The following is a 21,184-nucleotide window of genomic DNA, read 5'->3' on the forward strand; positions in this document are numbered from 1 at the left end:
TGACAATTGATATGACGACAAGATCATTGTCATAGGGAAAAACATCTCCCAAATTTTCTTTTGTAAAGCTTATAGTCGGTGTAGAGGCTACTTATGTTGCCAAATGCATTACCGATCCAACATAACGTTTTCGAACCGCACTGGAAACTCCTCCTCCCAAAAATCCACCCGCAATCGTATTTAAGTCTCCCATCACAGATCTTTCGTGACCTTTCCCCTCTTGGCTGTCTCTTTCTCCTCTGTACGAGTTCTTCTTTATATCCTCTGATCATGCCTTACTCTATTCCTCCTTTCTCCCTTTGAAAATTTGTATAAGGCCTCTTTTTACCAAGTATGCTATCTATCTTGCCAAAGTGTAACATTCTTTTGTGTCATGACCATATGTTTTATGGAAACAACACCAAGCCTTCGTGTTTCTTCCCATGTCTTTAGTGGTTTTCTTAGGAAAGCGTAAGAGTCGTGTTGTGTTAACATCCTTAACAATATCTTTCTGAGATACCACCAACTTTGGTGGGAACTAATAAGATCTTTCTTCCCTCCTTTCACAAAAAATTTTCCTCCCTCTTATGGACCTCCTCTCGATTGATCCTCCCTTCTCGATCTTATAGGTCATCCTCCTCTATTATTAATCGACCGTTAATCGATTACCACCTTTTCTCCCCTTGACCGTGTTCCTTCCTCTCCCCTTCTTTCTTCCTTTTTCCTTTTCCTACTAAACTCCTCTACTTTAATATACGACGTGGCTTTAAGGTTAATAGCCGTCATATCCTCTGACCTCCTTTTCATTAATGACTCTCCAAAGGCCCTGAACCTTAACCCTCTAATAAAGGCTTCCACACACATCCCCTCATTAGGCTGAAGAATCTACACCACTACCTCATTAAAACGATGCAAGTTTGCTTCACCAGTTGCCCTTTAGATTGCTTCACCTTGAACAAATATGCTATTTGTGTCCTAAATGTTTTTATGTGGGCATTCGGGTCTTGTTTCCCTGTGAATGAACCAATTTTAGGAAACACATAGTTCGTTGGAATTGGTTCATTCAAAATTTCTTTTGAGAATGGTTGGAAATCGGGTTCCACCTACTCTGCTTCCTAAAACCCGACCATCCACCTGCCTCTGAAGCTCCTCATTTCGCCTTTGGAGTTGCTCCTATCCTCTTAACGTTTCCTCCATCCTTAGCCTCATTTCCTCGTGTGCTCTTCTAAACTCCTCAGCACATTCATCATTCTGTCTCCTCATTGCCTTCATAATCTCCATTAACATACGCGTTGTATCCCGTGGGGATCCTCCATTTGGGGCCCCATTTGCTTCTTCTTCCGCTGTTGCTCGCCTTGTCCCTTTCATTTCGATCTATGTCCTGATATTGTGGTGCAAAGTGAATTTACCTACCCCATGGTGGGCGTCAAAATGTTCCAAAAAAGAGTATAGACGACATTTGACCTAGAACATTCAAAGTGGTCAAGGATAAGTGTACCCTTTACCAGTATGTATTAGATGATCTTCTTGTTGGTGCTCCTCTTAGTATATATTGGTAAACTCCGACATATCCTTTCTGATTCTGCCTTCATTGAGCCATTAAGACTAGTTAATACGGGATTGTTAACGTACGCCAAGTAACATCTTATGATATTAAAGATCAGATAATGATCCACTTATTATATGATCGAGTTCAGGCCCATCACCCTACAAGTATCATAAGTGAGATGTCCATGCCTCCACGCGAGTGGTGTATATTAGAGTTCACATTAATTAGACCAATCTTACAATATATAAGTGAAATCTTCACCTAAAAATCATTTTTGTAATAATGAATTAAACTTAAACTCTGTAATTAATGAGTATTTTTTTTTATCAGCAAAGAATTAATTAAATTAAAAAGGGCCACTTTAGGATGTCCCAACCCGTATACAAATCCAAGATCTTCAGTAGGTAAATGCTTACAGATCGTTCCTACATTCCTAGCAGTAAAGACTAAACCAACCTAGCTCATTAGAGCATTCAACTTACAATATGCTGGTTCAACCTTTCCTAACAGGAATGCAACCAAAAAACAAAGTTGTAACAGCACGTATAACTGAATGTGTATAACCCAACAACCACCCAAACCACTAACACAAAACCAGCAACTACCAACCAAAGCTTAACGCTAGCTGCCTTGAGAATGCATTAAGCCTGGTAGAGTTCCACCTATAAACCTACCGACTACTCCTACTGGATGCACCTAGGGGGTTCTAGTTTTACTATAGAACTAGATTAAGCAAAGCATGTCCTCTTTGCTCCCCTTAGCGACTCAAACCACCACTTTAGAAGCACCAAACAACTGAATGCTTGATGGACACCAGCCCCGCAGACACCTCATTCACAATCTGTAGGGGTGTGTAACATAGCAACACCAAAACCTATCACAGAGAAAACTGGCCAGCAAGCCTCTCCATAACAGCTCCAACCCTCCCATCAACCGTCTATAGCAGACTAAGCTCCACGAACAGATCCCAGTATTTTTCTCCAAGCAGAGTCTTAACATCCAGGTCAGCCTGTAATTAATGAGTATATTTAGTTTTTTTATTTTGATATGCTATTTTTGAGTTTGTATGATTTAGCATAAACATTTATATTTGCATATTTGGAGCATGAACATTTATATTTGATCTTTGATTATTAGTTTTAATCTTTTAATTTCTTTTAGAGTAAATATTTTATGTATAAAAAATTATTGAATTTTATACCATGACCAATTTAAAAGTTATATGAATAATAAATTCTATAGTGTAAAGTTTTTTATATTAGTAATACATAAAAGTCAAACTTATATTTGAAATAAAATTCAAATATAATTGATGAAAAACACATATTTTTTTAATACAGTTCTTATTAATAATGTTACAAAATTAGCCGGTAAATTGTTTATAAGAAAAATACGAGTTAAAGAAAGTGACTTGTATAATCAATTCAATCATTAAAAAATATGTTTAATATATATATATATATATATATTTAATTTTTTTATTATTTATATTATATTTATATTTTTTTAATGAAAGGACATATAATTGTTTGATTTTAATTTACTTGGTACAACTTTTTTATTTTGATTTATTTAATTTTTTATATTTATGATTACCCCTAAATTTTGTGTTTTAGTGGAATATTAAGGTTAGTTATCACATATACAGTTGTAGTGATTTGTATGAATAATTGAGATGATGAAATATATAATTAAAAATTGGGTATCTAATTGTTATGATTGTAAAATATAATTAAATGTAAAATAAAAAAATATTCACTTAAAAAATTACAAATTATTTCAGATATTAATTAGCACAAAATGATTATTTAATATCTATAATTTATAACAGTGTATACTTTTATCAACTTCAACTCCCTATAAAAATTGAGGTTTTATAGTAGGGTTTAACATTTGATTGATCCTTATTTTTTTTTAACTCTCGATTAGGTTTATACTGATTACAATTTATCGGATGAACTAATGAGAAATTAAAAATGCATGTGACTGCTCTATCATATTCTTTAACATGTGATAGCTAATTTGTCAACATAACTATTGTTTTTTAGTTAGTAGTTAATAAGAGAAACTATTAAAATTGACGATGGAGAAAATATATAAAGCAAAAAATGCTAAAAAAATGGTTTAAAAATTATGAATTCTCTTACATCAACGAAAATTGTATGTATTCGGCGGAACCAGATCGCCTGCAATTCATTTTAGGACTGCCACGTGAGCAGTTCCTAATCTCACCGCTAAAATGTTCAGATCGTTTTGTAAACGCGAATTTAAAGCTTATGAGCCATTGGATACGACTGCATTTTGGGCGGTTCATACTCAAAACGTAGATGATCTGCATTTAGCAGTGAGAGGGGTGATGAGTGAGATATTTCACACGGGAAAAAGACGCAGGTCCCAATAATACAACACCGGACAGAACTCCACCGTCACGTTCTCGTCTCTATTCCCGAACTACCGTTCACGTGTCAGGCGTGAAATTCGCATTGCTTGCTTCCATGCCTCTCCGCATATAGCAAGAACACCACCACTCAATCTCATTCACCGCCACCGCAACCGCAACACTCCACTTTCAACTTCTCAATTTTCATCGTCATCATAATAGCACAATCTCAGTTCTCACAATGCTCCTCCAGCCATTACTTTGCGGTTCAAAAGTCGCATCTCAATCCACACTTTTCGCTTCGGTGTTTTCAGCCGAAAACAACGCCGGCCGCTGTTCGTTTACCGGAAATTCGTCCGTCCGTGACGTGAGGTACTCCGCTTTCAATTTTGCATCCACTGGTTGTAACTAGCAAGAATGTTAGGTTATTACTAAGCGCAAGTGTTTTCGAGAATTGTCATTTGGTTTTATTGTTAGGCCGGTGAGGCTTATGAAGCAAGCATCGGGAAGCATAACGAACAATGAACGTGGAGTTTTTAGTGAGGTACGTTATAATGCATTCTTGAAGTTTCTTGGACTGGTTTCTCATAGTTATTGTAGATTTTGATTGAAAATTTTGGCATAGGTTAGATAATGGATCGTCACAAGCTTAAGACACCCGATGCTTATGGCCGTCGTGCTCAAGAAGGGGTTCTTCAGGTATTTATGTCATTAATATGCGATGAAAACTTTTATTTCGTACAATAAATGTCAGAGAGCGTGATTGTAGCACAACTGGAATTGGTAATGCAATTTGGTATTTAATGTATGGGTTTGTTTAGATAGATTTCTTTGTAAGCTTTCTAGGGATAAATAAAAAGATTTTCTCCCAAAGCTAAAATTGGATCTGATACATAATTTATAGAAGTTCTGTTATATTAGCTTCTCTAAAAGTTGATTTTAAAATTATACGTAAGCTATTTTATGTTTCCTTATTATTTTTTTCTCCAATGAATAATGACTATGAAAAAGTTTACCCAAACAAAATTTATGTATACAGTCTGTCCATGTGATATAAAAGAGATAGGAAGTCTTTTTAAATTTGGTTGACATTGAAAGTTCAAATTTTAATTGTAGAAGCAATTAAGGTGGGGATGAAATTGATGTAATTAAAGCAATATTGTATTTTCATAGGTTTAGTAGCCTGTCTAAATAGCACAACTTGAAAGATTATATACCTCATACCAAAAAGTTTTTCCTGAGTATCAAATAGAGCACTTCAACTATGATAAGTGCCACCTTGCATATCTACTTTTGAAGGGCACCAATATATGTATCAATTACAGGAAGAATCCTCCAAAGTGATGGAGAGCAGACCATCAGGGAAAATTTTCCCAGGCCAGGCATTTCCATTGGGTGTATCAGAAGTTGACAGTGGCATCAATTTTTCTATATTTTCACAACATGCAACTGCTGTCACACTTTGTTTAGTCCTTCCTGAGAGGTAAATTTAGATATTCTTTATGTAAGATGAAATTGTTACAAACTTTAAAATATTTGATAGACTTGAGTATATATTTGAAAGATGTATTTTTGTTTAATTTGATTTTAGCTACGTGCAGACATTCTTGTCATGATTATTTAGTTTCTAGCATTGACTATTTTTCATGTTTTTGTATACTTCCTCAAATTTGTAATACATGGAGCTAGAGCTTTATCAATAAAGATTCAATTTCTCATTCATTTTGAGATCAATTTTGAAAGCTTAAAGCATTTAGGCTCAAGATTTTGATGTGTGTCACAAACAGTTTCACATGGTTATATTGATTGGGTTTCTTTTGTCAGGGCCTCATAACACTGAAGCAACTTAAATAAATACTAAAACTTTGTATATTGTTCATACTACATGCTATCAGTGTTTTTATTGTATAGCTTTGGTTTATGGGTGTTAAGGTTGTATATCTACAATAACCATTCATTGACCCTAATTTATTAACTTAGTCTTTTAGGTAGTCTTTATTGACAAAATGGTCTACAGTTAAAGCTTTCTTGCTCTCGGTCAATTAAGGATTTAGCTCCATCTTGTATAAGTCCAATTTTTGAGGATTTTCTTTTTCATTAAGGTCCTGACCTGATAAAATTTGGAAGAGGATGCAGACTGCTAAATCTTTCTAATATTTTTTTCATACTTTGTAGTTCATACTTCATACCTTTTGATCAATTTTGAAGACCAACATATCTCTAGCATGCAATATCGCTTCCATTATTTGAATTTCTCTTCTGGGCATGATTATATGTTTTTTTTTGGGGTGGGGATTGGATGAGGTGCAAAGTAATTGCAACATAAATGTTCTTTGTATTGGTAAGATATATTTTCTTGACTGCAATATTGCTTGAATTATCCAGCCATTGAACTTTATGCTTTGACCAATTTAAATAAAAAGGTTAATATAGCCACAAAATTTATTGGCTTCCTTTTGTTTTGTACACTTATTTTGTTGTAGGGGAAGTATAGACACCATGAATGGTGACATGATAGAAGTGGTTTTGGATCCTGATTTGAACAAAACTGGGGACATTTGGCACATATGTATTGAGGTATATTCTATAGACTACCTGGACTTTTGCCTTGCCTTGGTCTTCTGTTGAAATTGTTGTTATAGATTCTAACAACTTCAAAAATACAACTCCTGCACAATTACTGAGTACCTTTCCAAATTGTTTAAATAAATAATACTGCTGCATATTTGATCATAAAATTAGTATATTTCTATGCAATACCTTACATTGTTAATTTTTGTCAGAAATGTTGCGGTTAGCAGAAAAAAAAATCAACTTTATTGTTTCTACCTGCCTTTTTCTAAAATATATTGTCAGTGAGGTGGGAATTGTATGGCGCATGTTTGTTTAGATAATCACCTCAGATTCCCACATGATTTACTTTAGTGTCAAGTGGTTATGTAGATTGTTTGAAGTTTTAAATGTAATTGGACTGTATGTATTACATTCGTGGCTGTTATACCATGATGACTGTATGGATGAAAACATCTATTCAAAAATTCTTATAAGCTTTTTACTTACTCCCTCGTAGTTTTTATATTGAAATATGTATATGTAGAATAAATTTGTTTAAGGAGGAAATAACCTGTTGAAAGAGGAAAACATCTGTCAGCAATGTCTTTCGTTAAGGATCTCTTCACTGCCACCTTGTTATAATTTTCCACTGTCATGTCTAATAAAGATTCTGTTCCTATTAAAAGACATGTCAACACACTCATAGGAAACTTGATTTATTGATTTTTTTTTTGTGTCACTTAACTTGGTTGATCTTGAGCTTGTGTGGTGATTATTGAGTTTTTGATTTTTTATTGTAAATTAACCTTGCTATAATAACATCAAACTGATTCATGGTAGATCAGTTTTTGAATTTTTTTCATGGTTTCATGTACTCAGAAGGGTTTAAATAATGTAGTTCTCTGGCATAAATAAATAAATCTACATCAAACTTTTCTTATTTAACCTAGTACAAATTTTAGATAATGGCATCATCTTTTCCAAAGCTAAGAACCAACTGAGATACAAACCCATTGGCTTTAAATTTTTATTTCTTGAATTGTCTAAGTTCAATTGCTCCAATTGCAGAGTTGGTAGGTGGCACATAATTTTGTTCCCAGAAACTCTCAGACATTATTAGGTCTGTTAGTGTTAGATATTTGCTATTAATTGTTAATGAGAGATTTGGTTGGGCTATAAGATACATATTACTTTTAAATATCAGAGAAGTTTAGAGATATTTATCTTGTCATTTGGAAAGGATTGGAGTCTTAAAAGAATTGGGAGAGGTTAGCCCTCCTGAGTACTACTGTAAGAGAATAATACAGTTGTATCTAGCTATATTACATAAGAGTTGCACACTTGTACTGGAGAATAATAAATGTTTCTAGGTGGTAAATAATTTTTTTCCCAGAAACTCCCATAAATTATTAGGTCTATTAGTGTTAGATATTTGCTATTAATTGCTAATGAGAGATTTGGTTGGGCTATAAGATATTAGAAGATATAAGACATGTTGCCTTTATATAATCAGAGAAGTTGAGAGAGATTTGTCTTGTCATTTGGAAAGGATTGAACTCTTAAAAGAGTTGGGAGAGGTTAGCCCTGAGTACTACTGTATGAGAATAATACAGATGTATCTAGCTATATTACATAAGAGTTGCACACTTGTACTGGAGAATAATAAACTTTTCTATAACTCCATCTAGTTTCTATATTTTCTTCTGATGTGACCTAGTTCAATCAAAAGTTGACTAAAATAAGCATTCAAGTATATTTTCAACTTTTAATGGCAGGATCTTCCTCGAAGCAATGTTCTATACGGATATCGCATAGATGGACCTCAAGACTGGGGCAAGGGGCATCGATTTGACAACAGCATTGTGCTTGTTGATCCTTATGCAAAACTAGTTGAAGGTCGAAGATATTTTGGGGATATTAGCACAAAGTTGTCTAGGTTTCTTGGCACATATGATTTTGACAGCTTGCCTTTCGATTGGGGAGAAAATTACAAGCTTCCAAATATTTCTGAGGTATTTTCCCTGCACAAATGCCTGTCATTGTTTGTAAGTGATATTTATTACAAAATTTTTGCTAGATCAAGGCTTTGTACAAGCTGATTTATGCATAACTATGCCTACAGCTCGCATTCTACCTCTGCTTTGCGTGCTATTAGACCTGATGTACAACTCTTCATTTGAGTGAGAATATATTTCTGGTTGAATGAAGTCTAATGTTTACTTCCATTTTCATTATTTTTGTTGCTGCTAATGCAGAAAGATCTTGTTATATATGAGATGAATGTCCGTGCATTTACGTTTGATGAATCTAGTGGTTTGGATAGCAACATTCGTGGGAGCTATCTCGGTGTGATTGAAAAGGTAATATTTGTGTTATAATTAAGAATAATATGAAGAAGCATCACTTTTATGCATGAATATAAATTTTTTAAAGTTGTATTTCCTTGTGAAGTGTTTGTCCGAAATGTATCAAAGAGTAGCAGGTTTTGAACCTAATGAAATCCTTGTGTCATGAATTGGAGCAAGCAAGTTTTCCTTTGCCTCCAACAGAAATTCAGCGTTAAGTATAAACAACTGAGAAAAAAATGTTTTACTGACTAAAGCGGGGATTTGAATATTGGGATTATGTTACTTTCGTAATGTAATGTTGAAGTTCTGTAGTACTTTTAAACCCTTGATGAAATAGCATTAACTTTTTGCTAAAGGTAATAAAAGGTATCTCCTTCTCCCATCTCTAGATTGATGTAGGAAAGTTCCAATCCTTTTAATCTTACTTTGTCAGGGATATATAACTCAACTCAAATCCAAAGGATAGGATAGACTTTCCAAGGAGGGCTAAACTATATTAGGCTTATCGAATATTTCTTTGATATGTCATAAGAATACATGGCACAACAACTCTTTATTCACAGTAAATTTATTCTTTTTCTTTATTTAAACTTATTTTATTGCTTGTCTAGTAGATTCCACACCTTCTAGAGCTTGGTATCAATGCAGTAGAATTGCTGCCTGTCTTCGAGTTTGATGAGTTGGAATTCCAGAGGCGTCCAAATCCCAGAGATCACATGGTAATCGATAAAAGTATTTTGTTTAGTTTTTTTGTATCAATGTTAATATTTGAAGCTCTTCCTTATGTACAGTGTATTCCCAATAAATAAATAAAGTAAGGGACTTCTGTTCTTCTGTTTTTATACATGATCTCTGAAGAAACTCAGTGCATGATAACTGATACATATTGGAAGCACAAATTTATTTTGATATTCAGAGTTAATGTGCAAATCTTTAAAGACCAACTATGTTTGGGATATGTATATTTCTTTACTAAGTGGCTGTTATTATATCATATATGACTCTAATGGTTGTATTTTTGCTTTCCAAGATTAATACATGGGGTTATTCTACAATAAATTTCTTTTCTCCTATGAGTCGCTATGCTAGTGCTGGTGGAGGATCAGTTAATGCTTCTCGAGAGTTCAAAGAAATGGTTAAAGCCTTACATTCTTCTGGTATAGAGGTAGTAATGTTAATATTACACTATCACAACTTTCGAGTAGAACTCTGCTTGATATTTTTATTTCCTGGTTTTGTCTTATTTTATATTATCTCAAGTCTTATATATACCTCTTGACTCTTTCACTCACTAAATATTATCCATACACAGGTTATTTTGGATGTGGTCTATAATCATACTAATGAGGCTGATGATGCCAATCCTTACACTACCTCGTTTCGTGGCATAGATAATAAGGTAATTTCAATTTGCAAGTATTGTTTTGACAGATTGCGTTACTTGCATGTTGGAATACTTGAAGTAAAATTAACTCTTACAGTCCGATTTTAACTATCTTATGCATTAGTTAGTCCTATACACAGTCTACTTCAAAGATATTATTTTTAAGTTAACAATAATTGGTAATAATCCACAATAACATAAGTTATGTATATAGGTTAAACATAAAAAGAGGTATAAAAAGACAAGAAGTTTTGTTTTTAATCAGCAAAAAAAGAAGAAAAGAAGTAATTTAAAAGGAGATAGATTATTCAGTTTCCTAAGAAAATTTTCAGGTATAATGCCAATTTTCTCTCATTATATAATTCTATTCCTGGGGAGTTTCTCTCTCAAGTACTTTCTCTCTCAAGTACTTTTTTAGCTTTGAGGTCATCTATTCACCAACAAAATTGTTCTGTGATGTTAGTTATAGAATGTTAAAAAATGATTTGCTTTTTCTTTATGAAAACTTTCTTCATTTCTACAGGTTTATTACATGCTGGACAATAATGGGCAATTGCTGAACTTCTCTGGCTGTGGTAATTTTATATTTTGTTCTAACCATTAAGATTCTATCCTTTTAGCTTTATTCATACAAATTGACAACCGCATACGCCTATTTTTAAGTTATACTATTGAATATATTTTGTTATTTTTTCTATTTTAATTTGATCAGACTTGTCAATTTGACTCATGACCCTCCAATCAACTCCAACCCACTCTTAAAATAACCTCCTTTTTACTGACCCACCCAATAAGTGAGTGGAAAAAAGCCCCAACCTTCATATAAAGTGTTAGGTTCAGGGTTAAAGTGGGTTTAGTCCACTAGAGAGGTTACAACAAGGGAAATAGTAGACAACATAATATTAATTTTCAATTGTTGACTCTAACTGTGTCTTTGAGACATTTCAACTTTGAATGTACACTGGAAATTGGACAAAATCCAGTCAAAATTTGGGAAAGCCACTACTTATGCTTGGAGCATGAGTAGTGATTTTCATTTGGATTTCTCAATTTTTAAGTAAATATTTTTTGGAACTCTTATTTTTAAAGAATATTATTTAGTGGTCCACCACGGGTTGGCTCTTGCCCAAAGGGCTTGTGGCCATTTTGATCCTATGGGCTGTTTTGGCCCTGATCCACATGGATTAGGGCCAACCCCGGTTGACTGGACTCAATTGACATGTCTAAATTTGATATTGTATATGCATGTGTTGGCACTTGCTCTCCCTTAATGGGTAGAAAATCAGCCAACAATGAGTTTGAAGAACTGTTTTTGTGAACAGAATGGGCTACATTCATATGATATGGTGTAACAAAAAAGTACAATGGCCATTGATACGGTAGTATAACATAGACAAGCAGGAAACAAAAAATACCACATTATAGACAAATGGCTGTAATAGATAGCATGCAATGAATGCTATCCATGGACTGTCAAGCTGTCCCCAAATTTCCTATGGCCACTTGCTAAGGTTCAGGTTTGGACCCATGGCTTTGAATAATTCAGGCATAAAACCATACAAATTGCACATTTTATACCAGGGAAAATTTGAAGCAATTTGGTGCAAATTGCCGTTGAAGACTTCTCAAAGGGGGAAAAAAAAAGAAAGGCAAAAGAACTAATGCATTTCAAAGTAAATATTTTTTTAAAACAAGAGTATTTTCTTTGCTAATCCTAATACTCACATTTTTATTATGCTTACTTTAGAAAGTGGATTTAGGCTTAGCATAATCCTACAAAATTGATTTGTAAGAGGTTTGTACCTATTTATATACTATAATTTGGTCATATTTTTAGTTGATGTAGGATCTTAAATTCATGCCCTCATGCTGATTATTGGACATGTCAAGTGACTAGATATTTATAGGTAGTCCGAAAGTAGACAGTATGATAAGCCTAACAAACCTCCCTAGGATAAATTTGTACTTTAATTTGACTAAATTTCTAGTTGATTTGAAATCTTCAGCACTTAATCTTACAAAAATAATATATTTTGAGAGCAAACTAACCTGAGGAACAAATGCTAAGAAAAATAAAATGAAGAGGACAGATCATAAATACTCTTACAAAGTTGTGTAGATATGTAATAGTGATAGATTGTGCCTTCGGGTTAAGCCTAGGCTTATCTGTAAAGTGGTCTAGGCCCAATGTTTGGGCTGGGACTGGAGTCTGTTAATTTCAAAGCTAGGCATGTTGGGCTAAGCCCACTAAGCATGCAGGTTGTCGAACTCCAGAATCCACAGTTATCATGACAAGAAATCTACTGGAAAGGAACCACAATTTTAACCAAATTGGACTACTTTTGTTAATGCGCAGTGTGAGGGACGTACCTTCACTTTTACCTACACATGACCTTTTTGAAAATCAAGATACCTGAAGCTATGTAGTATTATTCCTTTATTAACTTTCAGTGGAACCTTAATTGTGCAACACCAGGGTACTCTTAAATTTTATGAAAACTTCCAAACTATTTCTTATTTTTCACATCATTCAGTAACAGATATATTATGTGGAGCTGTACCTTTTTATCTGAGGACATTTAATATGCAATACTTACTTTCTGTGACTACTTTGAAAATTGAATAATCTTTTTTTTTATTTCTATTATCACTAACATAATTTTAGTATATTGATGTCAATATTAAAGTCTTCTCACTTCAATTGAATGTTTATCCTCAGGAAATACATTAAACTGTAACCATGCTGTGGTTACGGAGCTAATTCTTGACAGCCTAAGACACTGGTATGGACACCTTATACAGTGTTATATTTTTAATTCTGAATTGTATGTCTTGATGACTTGATTTCTTTCAAGAAAATTGGAATTTGTTGAATTCCAGCTTCTCCATGTTTATTTGTATCACATTGAGTTAATACATCAGAATTTTAGCTTTTTGGTTTCTTAAACTGATGTTCATGAAGCTTCTTCATATTGTCAAGTTTTCTGTATCCGTTCTCCCCCTTCTGGTGATTCTTTCTTACTTGGCCATCAATAAAACTGGCTTGTTTGCATGAGGGTCTGGTAATGCATGACCATTGTTATTATTATTTTATAAATGAAAGGAATCATCTTTTAGCATTGCAAATGCTAACATTTCCAAACTAACTTAAGTCATAATTTTCTTTTTAGTTTCTAATAAGCACTGTTGTGTTTTTTAATAATAATTTACTTTATTGTAGGGTCACTGAATATCACGTGGATGGATTTCGATTTGATCTTGCAAGTGTCCTGTGTCGTGGAATTGATGGCTCCCCCCTTAATGCCCCCCCAATTATTAGGGTAAATTATTAATATGCATAAGATATATTTAATGAATTCAGCTGTCATTTGGTATGGTGCTTATCAGTTAGTTTAGCCATTTGGGATCACAAATTATCTGAAAATTTTGCCAGACATGAGTTGGACATTCATGTCATACATAACAACACTTCAAAAATTCTAGACCATTTAGATTTTTGTTGCACTGTTTCTATTAGTGTCCATGACTTTTAGCTGGTAGTCTGGACTGAGGGAATTAGGCCATGCTTTTGGGGCCAATAGAACCAGACCTATATATATTGTGTCAAAATAACGCATCCAAACTAAAAACAATCAGCTTGTTTTTGACATACAGAGTTCATACAACTTTCAGTCGTCTAAATAAATAAATGAGTGTCCAAATTTTATCACAGGATGTTAATAACATTCCAATTAACTCATTATGGGGATGTGTGAGCAACTTAATGTAATATATGAAAATTTGCTTTACCTATTCACTATCTTGTCCTGGGATTGGCTGGAGGCTTGCATACCATTAGTCATATAGATTGATAAGTAGTGGTGACATAAAGATAGACAAAGGGGTTAAGGTAGACTAAAGAGGAGTATTAAGTAAAACTATATAAAGTTGTGAAATGAATTGTTTGGCCAAATTGGCACACAGAAGGGCAAATTTGTCCCTATTTCAGAACAGAGAAAGGAATTGATTTGAAAAACACATGAGCTGAAAGCCTGAAATCAATAAAATGATTTAAAAAGAATACAATTGTGGCTTTTTGCTGAATAAAGGGAAAATAAATTGGCTAAAAGAGCACAAATCCATGAAATTTAAGGCTAAGCTAATTAGATATTACAAGCGAAATAGAACTGACAAACTCAATAAAAAATTTAGAGCCAATGAAAGCTTGAATTGGACTTCATTTGGTTTTTGATTAGTTTTGGTTGATTTTGCCTAACTTTATTAGTTTTAACCATACGTACAATTTATAGATTTGAAGACTATAATTGAGTAGTAGTTTTGTTCCTCAACAAGAAAATTGAGAATTTATAAATTTTAATGGTCAACTAATTTTTGTTTACTTTTACAGGCAATTGCTAAAGATGCAGTCTTATCAAGATGTAAAATTATTGCAGAGCCTTGGGATTGTGGAGGTCTTTATCTTGTTGGGAGTTTTCCAAATTGGGATCGGTAATTTTTTTGTAATTAAATCATCCAATTGTAAGTAAATATTATTGTTTTATGAATAGTCTTTGCTATAGTCCTATACTTCCTGAAAGTTGAGGATCGTAGAGATTTTGACAGTGTATAGGTTACTAGTTTAATTCTTGATTTATATTGCTGATAAAAAAAAAAGTTTAATTCTTGATTTCAGTGTTTTGCTATCATGAGTCATTCATTTGTTTTTTCTGCTTGCAACCTTCATCATCGGCAACTTTGGCAGTGATCATGTATGAGAGTGCACCACAAGTTGTATAACATAAAATCATCACTAAAGTTACTTTGGTGATTCTAATTCTGCCATTGAATTCCTTGAGGTAGTTGAACATGATATTGTTTGTAGCTTATTAGCATGAAATGGTCACTCTATCTTCACGTGATCTATATGTTTGTGCCAATATTATACATCCGAGTTGCATCAATATATTAATTTTGGTGCCGATAAGATTATTTCCAGGACATTATCTCTGCATAAGTACTGTAAATTATTTCTTTTGTGGATAATTTAATCTATTGTTAAAAAAGAAAACATGTTCCCTTCATTATAGTTTATGTTTGATGCAGGTGGGCTGAATGGAATGGGAAATATCGTGATGATGTACGGAAATTTATTAAGGTAATGCTAATAGTAAGAAGATACTTAATTTAAATAGATCCAGATTGTCTGACTTATCTTCATTTATGGCTTATTTGATCTGTTCCTTCTTTGTTGTTTCCTTAAAAAAAACATGTCCTAGGGTGATTATGGTGTGAAGGGGAGCTTTGCTACTCGTGTTTCTGGGTCTTCTGATCTTTACAAAGTAAGCTACTTATAGATATTTATGTTTGTCAACTTTGTGGGTTTGTATCATGTGAAAGACCAACTCCTTAAGTTGTTAAGTAGAGAAACCTAGGAATGGCTTTAAGCTCTAACAACCATGAAATTTAACTTTCTCGGGGTAGAATCTTAGGTTAAATTACCATAAATTATTCTATGGGATGGGCCAAAGACCCAAAATAAAGAAGATTATCGGTAATTTTTTTTATAGGATATAGTTAGAATTGTTAGAATAGTATTTTATAATATTTGGTATATATTTTAATTCCCTAAAGTTAGATGATGAGACTTGTAGGGTCATCATTTATCATCTGTCTACAAAGGGAATTCTCAACTTCAAACAAATTAAACTACATTGAATTTGAATTGCCTCAATTCAAATCTATTGAATTCTACTTGATTGGATATAGTATTCTAATTACCACCAAATACAAAAATTTATTTTTATATAAACATTATCTAACAATTCAAAAATATCACTTGGTGATATTTTTCAACCAATGTTGGTCGAAGCTATGTTTGGAGAAAATATAACATTGGTTGTGTCAACTAAAAAAAAAATTCTGAAAATATCGACCAAAAAATAACTTTGATGATAGACATAAAGTGAAAAACACCTAGATGACATTGGTCGATTTTGACTAAGAAAATTCTTATTAACATTGATCGAGAAATAAGTTTGGTCAAAATCAGCAGAAAAATAATCCCAACAATGTAAAAAGAAAAACTCATGTCAATGTTGATGAAAAAACTCTTATTTAACATAGTCTCGAAGATAAGAAAAGCTACAAGTTACATCGGCTGAAAAAGCAATCTTGTTGCTAGCAGCCGACAACATCTTGGTGAAGGTCAAACCAATGACATCCTGGCCGAGGTCAAGCTAATGAAAAAATATGAGGGGAAGAGAAATAAATGTGAGAAATAAGAGTTTATAAGGAATTTCAAATTCTTACTTTTTAGGTGGAATTTGAAATTTCATTATTTTAAGTAATCAAAATACTCTAATAAATCTTCAGAATTTCAATTTCTTTAATAATTCTTTATTCAAATAACATATTTTGTTATAAAATATTTCAAATTTTCCATAAAAATTAATTAGCCTCTAAAAATTCATCTTCCAAACACACTATTAGTTGCTAGTTTCGCTTAGGTTATATAAGTATATTCCTCTTATCAATCATCAATGAAAAATATGAATTGACCAAAATGCGTATGCATGCCTTTTTTTTTTCTATATCTGTCCTACTCAGTTAGTGTATTGAAACAATGGTCTAAGATATGTTGTAGCTGATTTTTACCTTAATTTCATGAAATGTGCTATACTCTGCTATAAATAATTCTATGACAAGCTTCCTTCCTTCGTTTGTTTTTCTTACAGATGAACAAGCGAAGGCCATATCATAGTATTAACTTCGTTATTGCACATGATGGATTCACCTTGCGTGATCTTGTTTCATACAATTTGAAGGTACCTCTTTATTCTTTTCTTCAATTTGTCATGATTCATCAAAACCTTGTATATTCCTTGATTCTTGGTTTTGTAGCACAATGAAGCGAATGGGGAAGGTGGAAATGATGGTACCAATGATAATTTTAGTTGGAATTGTGGTTTTGAAGGTAGTTTTCAAATTGCACTTCCTTGTCTACTAAAAACTATAATATTTTAGTTGGAAATGTTGGTACAAATGTTTCTTTGTTGGGCCGAGATTGTAATATTTTCCTTTTGCTGAACTTTTAGTTAATTGTATTTGTTTGACAGGGGAAACTGATGATGCTAGTATAAGAGCTTTGCGATCAAGGCAAATGAAAAACTTTCACTTGGCACTAATGATATCTCAGGTACATATTTGAAGGGCAAATTTTGCATTTTAACCTATTTTTTTTATATATATACATGCAGTTTAGATAGTTACGTATATCTTCTTGAATAATTTTCCTTTTTTTTAAAGAAAACTTGAAGACACAAATATATGATTTTCATTTATTTTGCATTATGTTATCACTGAACGAGAATGATGATTTAAAATTTTGTAATGAACGGCCAGGGTACACCAATGATGCTAATGGGAGATGAATATGGTCATACTCGCAATGGAAATAACAATAGTTATGGACATGATACCACCATAAATAATTTTTTGTGGGATCAGGCAAGTTTATAACATCTCTCTAGACCAATTAAGAAACTGTTTCTTAACGCAATATCTTTCTGCTCAATAGTTGGATGCCCAGAAGAGTGATCACTTCAGGTTTTTCTCGAAGGTGATAAAGTACAGGCATGCACATGAAGTATTCAGTCATGAAAGTTTTCTCGGCAAGGTAAAATATCTTTTGCTTCATTATGCTGCTGCACATGCTTTATTTTTAATACAGTAAACATTGATGCAGGCAGTTCTATTAAAAAGACATGCACTTTCATTATGCTGATGCAACAACTATTTTTGCAGAATGACATAACATGGCATGAAGACAATTGGGATAACCATGACAGCAAATTTCTTGCATTCACGTAAGAATATATACATTCTTCAATTAAATGAGATAGAAAAGTCCTAGTGCTTCTTTGTAACATTTTAATCAGTGAAAGTCCATTGTTCGCTATCAGAGTTAACTGAGACTGACTTAACAGCGCGTGCTTTCCCTTTTGTTTGTGCATGTGCATGCAGGCTTCATGACAGGAGTGGGGCAGATATCTATTTGGCATTTAATGCTCACGAATACTTTGTCAAAGTTCTGCTGCCCACACCTCCAGAAATGAGGAAGTGGTTCCGTGTGGTAAGATTTTCCATTCTTGGGGCATATCCGGAAATACATTATTTTCGCCTGCTTACATAATTACAATGCGTAGAGGAATATTTATAGCAAGCTTATCTCTTGCCCAAATTGTCGGTACCTTTTACTAGAGAAAGAAGTAAATTACCCTTCCCCCATCAGAATGTGCAGAGACTATAATGACGGCTTACTGATTGCTAGCATGATGACTTTTTTATTATTAAAAGTTACAAATGGGTTAAACATATTTTTTATCCCTATAAAGATGGAATAGTCCGATTTTAGTCCTTCATTTTAAAGAGGTTGACTTTTTATCCTCTATTCTCAAAATTGTGATTATTCAGTTTTTAGTAATAAAAAACTCACAAAAGATTCTCAAAATTGTGAACTATGAATTTTTATAATTTAGAAAAACTAAGATTCTTAAAATGAAAAGAGAAGAGAACAATGTTCCAACAAGTAGAACATGGACATTGTTGGAGAACAATTTTAAGATTCAAAATACATTAACTCAAAGACTAAGTCACCACCACATGATGTCATGTCCATACCCACAAAAGACTTCTCCTTCACACCAAGCTACGCACCAACCTGCAGCATAATTTTGAACTAGTTGACAACCAATAGTAGTTATACAACTAGTTGACGACCAGTTACTTAAGTATGTGTGAAAACATCATTAATTGACTAAGATGTTACTATTATTATATTAATATAAGAGTTATCAATTGGATGTATATGGAAAGGAATTGTCAAAACATCATTTCTCAGATCTATGGTATTAGAGACAGCTGTTCAATTTTGGGTTGGGTGGACAAATGTTAGAAGTTGTATTGTGACGAAAACATGCCCAATCAAATACTGGATGCAGAACATGAGGGTCCAAGGTCTAGGCTAAAAAGGGACAGGAACATACCCAAGGATTGGGTTTGGTATATTCATGATTAGATAATTTCGTGATGAACATTTGTCAAAGGATGGAAATAATTCTGTTGGGGAATGTCATTTTGTAGGGCAGTTAAAATCTTAGAATGGGTTAAAATGATGTCCGCACTTGGCAAGGTAAGAAAACAAATCACACGACAGTCCTCATTTTCTCCCTATTTGCTTGATGAGGGTGCTTTTGTTGAGAAGAGTTACTTATAGGCTTATTAAGGTATAGACTAAATATTGATAGGTAAGTGAAGTCATCAAAGAAGAAAGAGTTATTACCTTGTCAGTGTCGATAAAGAGAAAGTTGTCTTAAACAATTTTTAAAGGGATGAAAATGTTAGGAGTCTCACATCATGGAAGAGATGTTGAAGTTAGATCTAGAGGTTCTTCCACCTAAACTAATATTTTGGATTGAACTCTTCTTTTATACTGAAGTCTTAACAACAGAGGAATAGACCCTGGACCAAGACAACCAAACAAAAGTCCAAACCTAAGGATTTCTTCAGGAAAATATTTATCCAAAGTAAGAGTATAAGAAAATCCTATCGTACTTTTAGAATGTTCAAAATTTTGAATGCGTCAGCTTTGGAAGAGGCTTTAGCTTCATGGTATTTAATGAAATTGTGGTTTCTCATTATTGCCGATTTGAAGTGTAATTTTATAGGTTTTGATTTAATATCCATTTATAAGAAATCAGAATGGCAAGTGCCGAAAATCTGTGACGCTTAGTCACTTCTGGATATGATCAATAAGAATTCAACAAGATTATACCCATTAATAGTTGAGGAGCAACCTTGGCTCCCAGGGAAGAAGACAAAGGTGTGGGCACCATTTGTGAGTAAGGGTCTAGCCTAGCCAAAGAGTAGCGTCACATCCAAACTCCAAAGGTATACCTTGGATATCAAACAAAGAAAGAAACAAATTACAAGATTAATTATTCTAAAAAGGCAAGCATCACCCTCCCCCAAAAAAACACACCCACTCCGTCTATGGTTTTGACTTGATCGAAAGAATACATCTGTCAAATGGTTTTTTTTTCTCTCTCACAGCATGGTGTGATTGGATTCTATGGTTGCTATTTTGTATTTCTTCTGAAGAGCAATAAGTTTATTTGTTGCATCGGTCCACTTTTAAATGTTATTCGATATGAAATGTTCCTTATAATTTTTTGTATTTAATTTGAATTATGGACGCATGTGCAGGGGGACACTAATCTCAAATCACCGGAGGACTTTGTTCTAGATGGTGTTCATAGCATAGGAAACACGTATAATATAGCTCCATACTCCTCCATTCTTCTTGAGGCGAAGTATTGACGTATGCATTAAAAGGAATAGGGGAAAAGCACTAGAAGTAATGATTGCTTTTTTTTTTTCAGCACTAAAAGACGTGTAGGCATAATGGTAACATTTTAAATCTTATCATTTCCAGAATGGAGAAAGGCATGGAGTTAGGTTACGAGTTACATGAGCTCGGTCTTACGAATTTGGATAATCATCACTGCTTTTATGTGACACTTATACTTTAAATTTGATTTCAACGTAATAATGTCATCGTCTATATTGTTTTTGTTGTAAATTTCGTTTGAATAAAATAAATGTCCTTTTTTTTAGAGTTGGAATCAATGACAATCGTCTAACTTAATAACTCTTTCCATCGTTAAATTATATTTATGAAAAAGAAAAATCTTATCAAGAAATTAAAGAAATAAAACTAATAAGAATATTTTAAAAAAATGTATATAATTTAGGATAAATTTGATATTACTAACTGAATTATTCAATCTTCTTAATCCTATAAATTAGTTAATCTATTTTTTAAGAAGGATAGAAGGAATACTATTATATTCTTTTAATTTTATCAATTATAGGTATGATGGATTACAGAATTAGCCCTTCAAGAATATGAGAAAAATGAATTTTGCCAATCATATTATTATATTAGTTTTTTA

At 33.1% G+C, this 21,184-nt stretch overlaps 1 protein-coding gene across 2 annotated transcripts; it reads left to right on the plus strand.

Moving 5' to 3' along the window:
• Positions 1-3,791: 3,791 nt before the first annotated feature.
• On the plus strand, positions 3,792-20,811 carry LOC137820039 (isoamylase 3, chloroplastic). Of its 2 annotated transcripts, none has more exons than XM_068623817.1 (24): positions 3,792-4,280; positions 4,386-4,452; positions 4,539-4,607; positions 5,234-5,391; positions 6,392-6,485; positions 8,237-8,473; positions 8,717-8,821; positions 9,424-9,528; positions 9,840-9,974; positions 10,122-10,208; positions 10,717-10,768; positions 12,913-12,976; positions 13,414-13,513; positions 14,581-14,681; positions 15,276-15,327; positions 15,449-15,511; positions 16,907-16,996; positions 17,073-17,145; positions 17,288-17,367; positions 17,574-17,678; positions 17,749-17,847; positions 17,976-18,037; positions 18,195-18,303; positions 20,436-20,811. In XM_068623817.1, exons 1-24 carry the CDS (start codon positions 4,150-4,152, stop codon positions 20,547-20,549), a joined length of 2,352 nt encoding a protein of 783 aa, XP_068479918.1. In that variant the 5' UTR covers positions 3,792-4,149; the 3' UTR covers positions 20,550-20,811. The 2 variants fall into 2 exon arrangements, with proteins under 2 accessions (XP_068479918.1, XP_068479919.1); XM_068623818.1 differs by having other exon boundaries at positions 3,825-4,280; positions 4,534-4,607.
• Positions 20,812-21,184: the final 373 nt, after the last annotated feature.

This window comes from Phaseolus vulgaris, chromosome 9 (assembly GCF_000499845.2).
Source record: "Phaseolus vulgaris cultivar G19833 chromosome 9, P. vulgaris v2.0, whole genome shotgun sequence".
Lineage (NCBI taxonomy): Eukaryota > Viridiplantae > Streptophyta > Magnoliopsida > Fabales > Fabaceae > Phaseolus > Phaseolus vulgaris.